The sequence below is a fragment of the Protopterus annectens genome, chromosome 10.part0 (assembly GCF_019279795.1).
Source record: "Protopterus annectens isolate FY-2018-M chromosome 10.part0, PAN1.0, whole genome shotgun sequence".
NCBI lineage: Eukaryota > Metazoa > Chordata > Ceratodontiformes > Protopteridae > Protopterus > Protopterus annectens.
Genome location: NC_056744.1, coordinates 1,495,013,925 through 1,495,021,765, shown reverse-complemented (window position 1 = coordinate 1,495,021,765; position 7,841 = coordinate 1,495,013,925). Strand labels below are relative to the sequence as shown.

The 7,841-nt window shown below is 38.2% G+C and overlaps 1 protein-coding gene across 4 annotated transcripts in view; it reads right to left on the bottom strand.

Annotated features, from left to right (window-relative positions):
* Nucleotides 1-3,367: 3,367 nt before the first annotated feature.
* LOC122813677 (zinc-binding protein A33-like) overlaps nucleotides 3,368-7,841 on the bottom strand; it is a 261,855-nt gene continuing 257,381 nt past the window's right edge. For 2 of the 4 annotated variants that reach the window (XM_044086122.1, XM_044086123.1), the window contains exon 6: nucleotides 3,370-5,718. In XM_044086122.1, coding sequence (XP_043942057.1) covers nucleotides 5,174-5,718 — 545 coding nt within the window. In that variant the 3' untranslated portion in view covers nucleotides 3,370-5,173. Of the gene's footprint in view, nucleotides 5,719-7,841 lie in introns of all 4 variants that reach the window. The other 2 variants (XM_044086125.1, XM_044086124.1) reach the window with 2 other exon arrangements.

Here is a 7,841-nt window from a genome sequence, read left to right as displayed (position 1 = left end):
TCACATGCATTTCATTCTGTCTTGACTGCAGTATACTTTATTCAGGGGTTATTACTACTGTATTGCTGGATTCATGACACTTTCTCACACTCTCTCACTTGCTTTCATTTTACTATTCAGGATGGTACTTACTTCTAGGCTTTATTGACATGTTTTACCTGTAGTTATTACAATCCTTTCCAGCAGACTCACTTCTGTCATGTTTCAGTATTTCCACAGGGATATATTTCACACGTGATTGCATCATCTTCTGCAACTATACTTTTCAGCCTGCTGCAGGTTGTGTACTATTTTCTTACAGGTAGGGCATTTTTATTTCAGAATATATGTCAGACAGTTTCATTTTTCGGTTTAACTTACAGGCTGAAACACACTTTTGTAATCAAGCAGTACTTGCAGACACTTTCACACTGTTACTTGCACATTTTATTCCTTACTGACTACACTGCACTCTTTTGCTGACTGTCATACTTTTATATTTCTTTACAGTTACTGGTAGTGGATTACTGACCTGCCTGGTGGCGCAACCGCACCAGCCTATCGCCATAGGCTCTGCGGTTCGCAGAATGGACACCTGCATATGTAATATAAATGAAGTAATATTGGAATACACATCTCCATAATATCAGCTAGTTTAATTTCTTACATACATAATTAAATGTTACTTACTCAGTAGTGGGGCATTGGGTGTTTGCCGGGCCTCCTGGATCCAAAGGTTCAGTTGGTCCTGCTTGCATCTCTTCAGGTCCACATGGTGGTGATGGACCTGCTCACCAGTCCTTGGAATCCCTGTGGCACTGGTGAGATCATGAGCCAACCGGTCCCACGCCTCAGCCCTGTATGCTCCCCAGAGGACCTGGCCCTGCATGAGTTGGGCCTCATGATTATGGACTAGGAGCCAGACCATGTACCTGGACTCCTCAACACCCCACCTCTGTGCTCGAAAGCAACTACCCTCTCCTACTCCTGTCATTCTGCCTGCAGGTCAGTTCTACAATCGTTTATGCTGTGTATTCCTGCCTATGGGGCTTATATAGTCCGTTTTTCCCACACATATCTGTGATTGACCATTTTGGAATTGTATCAACTTCAGTAAACCTGCATTGTCATGCTCCAGTTTGTATTCATTCCTATATATTAGCTATTATTGCATTTAAAGGTACTGCTGTCATGGCTTAGTGGTTCTGTACCTTGACTATGGTGTATAGTATCCTGGGTTCAAACCTGGCCACTGCTTTTTATTTTTCATGACTGTCTAGACAAGCTGGGGGGTGTGTCTGTGTAAAGGCAGTTTTGATACGGCTTGCTCAACGTTGCCCGTCGGTTAGCTTGTTTGCGCGGAGCGCAGCTCCGCGCAAATGGGGTATGCTGCTTTAAGCCTCATTTGGCTATAAGCACGCATATTATGCTCAGCTCAGCTAGGGGCACATAGATTCAGCATGTTAAACTGCTGCTCAGCTACGGGCACTCATTTTGCACCAGTTAAACCACTGCTCACCTACAGGCAGATGCACTTACCCTGTTAAACTGTAGCTCAGCTATGGGCACATCTGGTATTTTTTATTCTTTTGTCACCTCACATTTCTTCAATATAAATGGGCTATTTCATTACATTTTACATAAATTGTGGTTTTATGTGTACATATTTGTCAGGGACTTGTTTCCTGCTTATTTTGCTAATAAAAAAAAATGGTGTTGTGGGGGCTCGAACCATGAATGCCTGCACTTCAGCCAACATCTCTACCGCTACGCTATTGCTTCCTGGCTTATTTTGCATATTTAGTTCTTATATGGTTTCACACTGACTGCTAACTGTAGCTGAGCTACGGGCACGCCCGCACAAATGAGCGCACTCACGGTTAAACATTTTTACAATTTAAAAAAAAATATATAACATGTTTATTTATATGTTTTCTGTTCATAGTTTGTGGGGGCATGTGTTGTGTTCTGTTTATTCACCTTTCTGTGGACTCTGTCGTGGGTGTTTACTTTGGGAACTTTTCCTCTTCTGGGGGTGTGTCCGCTTACAGGGCTCAGCCTACGGACACGCCCCCTACTGTCTTACACGGACCGTGTTGGCCTTAAGTGTGATTCAGCATGCTCTCATGAATATGCAGAGCATGCTGACATCACTCCGTTTAACTGCAGCCTCCGTGTATGAGTTATAACTCTTACACGGAGGCTTCGTGAATCCTGCCCTAAGACTTTTAGTGGTTGGGTTAACCTTGAAATGTTGCCATTGAAATACCAAGATGCTTAATGTGTTAATTGCATAAGGTTACCTTGATGATTCAATGTATTCCTATCACTGTATAAAATATGTGAAGTTGAATTTCTTCCTTTGTGTGTATATATTGTAAGTATGTTAAATTAATAAAAAAATTCTTAAAAAAAACAGCAGTGTGGGAAAAATGTTAAGTACACGGAATCACTCAAGTATTGGCATCCATGCAGAATTTGCAAATCTGTGTTGCACTGTCCAAATTCTTTACAAATGAAGGCATTTCTATCTTGGTACAATTACATATGTACCACATTATGGGCCTTGTTTAACTCAATCATTTTCTGCTGACATGATGGGGGTTGAAGCACCACTGGTTAACCCATTCAATATGATGGAATCCTTACCCCAATTTAAGGAAGTTTCTGAATTCAGGCATGGATGTGAAAATGTGAGTGGAGCTAATTGCATGTAACATACTGAAGGTGCAATATCTATGACTTCAGTGGAAAAATTAGCTGGAACCTCATATATTAACAAACTGAACCTAACAGTTATGCTGCTGAAAAAATAATATGATTCATAAATATGAAATGCAAATTAACTGCAATATGCATATCATCTTAGTAGAGAAAGATGGCATGCAAAAGGCTAAGGTCCAGTGTGTTATCTGTAAGGGAAAATATAAGTAAAATCACAGTTATAAGGCCATTACAGAAGGACAGACATGTTATTATATGCAGGTCAAGTGGCATACATATTCAGGCCTCGGAAGATGCTTGATTACTCTAGTATGATCACAATTTTTGTGTAGACAGTGTGGAGATCTGTGAGCAGTTCCACACAGCTATCAGCAACTACAGACTAGGACAGTAACCAGATGTGATGATTCCACATGTAATATTGTGCAGAGATGACTATGTGTATGTCTGGCAGGACATGAATATGTATAGGCTCAGAGAGGCCTCCAAAATTATTTGTGGGCTTACATATATGTATGCATATACCTATATATCTAAATTTCTCTCTCTCTCTCTCTCTCTATATATATATATATATATATATATATATATATATATATATATATATATAATATTACTGACTGCCTAAGATAAAATACATAGATAAAAGTGTATGTCTCCATGTCCACGTAAAGTGCTTATACACAATTTGTATTGTAGGTGACTGTGTTATGTTAGCTGGTGAATATTTCTTGATGAAAGTCCCTACCAAATACAACTCACAATAAAAGAATGGCCATAGTACAATATGGTGAAATACTGAAATGCTGTTGAGCTCATATAACATTGTCAAACTGTATTTTATGTTTATGAAAAAGAAAAAATACCTTCTCAGTAACATAGCAGTTACATATCTTAAGATGCCCAGACTCATAAGAGCCATTTCATGAGCATATTTTTCTGTTTTCACAAAATATACACATTCACTAGGCTAAATTAAAATGGCAGCAATTCAAAAAACATTTTAGTCTTCTTTTTCAATTACAATATCCCTGCTTACATTGTAGTATGGGGAAATAATTCTAATTGGTGGATTAAAATACAAGAAAGTCCATTAGTCCATAAAATTTGCTTCTTAAAAACTAACCTGTGATGCTCCTCCTTGAGTTACAGCACAAGAGGATCTGTCTTTATAGGTACATAGGGGTTGGGGTTTAGTAGGTGACGACTCTTGGTAGTACCAGTGCAGCCAATATTTACACAGCTTGAGTGTGTACTATAGCCTCTAGCGGGCAGTGCTGGGATCCATTTAAGAAATAATTTGAGACTGACTATGAATACCTCAACCTTTATACATGGTTGGTATTGTCTGATCTCAAGGTTGAAGCCAGAATGTTAAAATAAAGCCACCTGTGGCCAAAACCTATATCATCCACACAAAGGAGCTGTGTATTGATATTATACAATGCCATAATTTAAAAAATAAATCGCTTACATTTTTAAGTAATAGATATGTAGGTCTCATCTGTCTTGTAGAATCTTTTTCTGTCATCTTCCACATCTGAGGATGACTTTCTAATTGCTTGCTTCATGTGTGGCACACACATGTTAAGGCTTTAAGGACTTAGGAATGTGAATGTATCAAAACTGTTTATGTGAGGGCACTTACAGACTCCAAATATTTTGAACTAATTTTGGTAAACATCTTCCGAGTTCATTTGTTCTCTTTGACTTTGGTGGGGAGGGGGGCATAATTTGCCTCCTACCCTGTTGATAGCTGTGTTTTCTGTCTCTGCTTACCAAAATGGAGAACATTGTAGTTGTAGTTTTTGTTTTTTTAATAGCTACAGTCAGTGTGGGTAAAGCTGGATTTACAATTGGCATATTGTTTGTATTCACCAGTTAACCAGCACAATTTTGCATATCAGTTAGTTTACAATAATGTATGAAGCACCAAGAGAATCTGAGGAAAGAAAAAAACAAGGCAGGGCTGCTGGATGGGAGAAGTTATCAGCATTACAAAGGTAGGACAAAATAACAAATTAGAACACTGACATGTTTTCATGTTTTACATGCAAATTAGCTTTGGAAAGTAAACCCGTTGCTCTGATTACACCAATGGCATTCATGTCCTGTCAGTTTTAATATTTATGTCAAAACAATCTTTAATATCGATATATTCGATTCATGATCTATTTGTAAATAAGGCCTCACTAATAGTTACATAAACAATGTGACATTTCTAGATGCAAAATAAAATGTGCACATATTTGATTGGAATATCCTCAAAAAGTGCATTTCTTTTAAGTCTTATTGTCATTAAATATATTTTTATTTTATACACTTCTTTCACAAGAATGCTATCAGCCATTAAATATGTTTACAACATTTCTAATATATTTTATTCTGAATGTTGATTTTTTCAAACCCATTCTTCATAGGACAGAAACATTTTAAAATCCACGTCAGTGTATCAACATTCACCTTAGAATTATGGTTTTAAGTTAAACAGGTTCGAGTATTCTATATTAATGCCAACATTATAAATTCCAGGAGAAATAATGGGATAGAGTCTTCCAGTGAAAGTATCTCTGAAGGTGTAGAGGTGGGACATGCTATCTGCAGTATAAAATGACACTTGTCCTCCCTCATAATCCAGGTACACACAGATCTTATGGGGTTTCACACTCAGGCTAAGAGCCTTTGCTGGTGATTCATTAGCTGTATACTCATTTCCATTACTCAGGCTCAAAGTCCAGAATCCAGCCTCAGGGCTTATGGTGATCTTCCCCTTTCTGTTGATAGACTCTCTGGCGACACCCAGAACCCACTTAGTCTTATTCGCCACTTCTACCTCGCAGTAGTGTCTTCCTGATGTGAATCCATTTGATCCAACTACATAGATAGTAGGATCAAACCTCTCAAGATTGTCAGGGAGTTGTTTTCTAACATATCCATATGTAATGCTAGCCAGGCCTTCAGCGAATATTACATTAGGATGTGCAGTTTTAGTGTCAAATGAAATATTATAGACCTCTGTAAAAATAAGAAAAGTTTACATGAGATTCTTTGTCAAAATGAAGAAACTATTTTAACAGTTGTCACAAATCTAACATGCAATATATCAGTTGAATGCTAGGCTTATAAAGCAAGGTTCATACTTCCTGTGCACTGATTTATCAGATTCATAAACAGTGTGGCACCCATTCTGCAAGCAATAAATCAGGTCTTTCTGGTCATAAATCATAAACAAAGTTATTTACAATAGATGCCCTGTAATGACAAAGCCAAAACATTTTACTCTTAAAACAAAACATATTTTAGCTGATTTTTTAGACTAGGGTAATGTGAGCTTTTATTAGGGAGACACTTACCATATGATCACTTTACTGTCAGACATATTTTAGTGAAAACTGAATTATAGGGAAGACTGCAGTATAACACTTGTGTACAAAATTAGAAGAGCAAACAATTAAAAAAAGTGGTGCTAAATACCCAACGATTCACAAACTTAAGCAGGTCATATTCTAATAACGGAACCACTCTGTGTTAAATTTCCTGGTCCTGATGCTGGCCTGTTGATATGTAGGCAGAGTCAGACTATACTGCAGATAACCAAAGCTTGGCATAGAGGGAGAGCATTGAGTGGCTTAAGGGAGGTTCCCCTGTTTCAGAAAAGGCTAGGCATAAGTACAGAAAAGTTAATGCTCTACTGCTGACCAGGAAGACAAATACTTACAGAATTAAAGGGGGGGGGGGGGTGGCATGAGATGTTCCAACTCAGAGAGGTGGGGACACAGTGTGTGTGCAATCTGGAATCCATGTCCTCTCATGAACTTCATTAGGATTTTATATGTAAAACACTAAAATCCCTTCCACCTCCAGTACAATAGTACACCTGTCATCACAGTACAATCCTTTACCTTAGTGGGATAGTAGATTTAAAACAGTAAAACCACTCCAACCTGTGGAATGATGGACCACCTGGCTCTCTGAACATCTGGATGCATGGTAATGTCCAGACGCAAATGACAAACAAGGTTTTGTTGCTTGAACACTGGTGACCCATTTAGGAAAGGAACATGCTCAGGTAGTGCTGGAGAAGAATGAAATCAGTGGTTGGAAAAAAAGCAATTCTCTAATTACAAGAATAAACATTAGTCCAGGTAAAGGATTTCACTTATTTACATGCAGGCAAACCATGACTAACTGATGTCAGTTCTCATTTTAACAGTATGATTGTCTGATGTAATGCAGATGAGCCCTTGACATTATATGCCACTGGATTAGACTTTATACTCATTCAAGTACAGACAGAAGAATCAACAGCACCATCCTATCAGGTCTTGTAATCAAAGAATCTTAGTTAAGCAATGACTGGTCTAATCTCAGAAATGAAAATTCTAAAAGCAGCAAGCAATTTCTTTTTCTGTCACTACAAAGTAGTAAATATCCTCAATCTATTACAAGACTGACAGAGATGAAAGCTTGGCTGTCTACTGTTTTGTCTGTTTACATCTGTACCTCTGACAGTATTACTTATTGATTAAATGCTCAATTTTTTTTGTCTTGATATGCTGGACAAAGCAGGCAACCATTTAAATGTAAAGGGTATGAGACTTTTGAATGTTCTGACTTTGTCACTTGGATTCTGTAGCTGCTCATACTTTTTGCTGAGTAGCAGGAGTTGTGCAGGAAATGTGCAAACTGACTTCTTAAGATGTCCTTACATTCACTGCTGCAGTATTCTTAACAGATGGGATTCCCTGCTGTTGAATCCCAAATGTCTGGCCAGTCTACCAAAGACTACTTGTTTCTTTTAAAAGGTATGCCGAACATCACCAAAATGCTCCTTGTGTACCGTAGGGCATAAAGGTGACATTCAGGTCCATCATAATCAGAACTTCTTTGTTCCTCCTCCAAATATAACTTTTCACCATTGGTCTGTTCACCTGCATCCATTTTCCACCAGCTGAATGCATTTTTGTTCTCCAGTGACTAACTACACCTGTTTTCAGACTTCAAGCAGTTACAGGTAAGTGCCCTGTTGGAGATTTTCTTTTTTTTTTTTGTGCTCCTTGAGGTTAATGTCCTCTGGGAAGGGTAAATGCCAGTGTGGCAAAGATTCCCTGTAAAGACCACCATGATGAGTGTCTTTT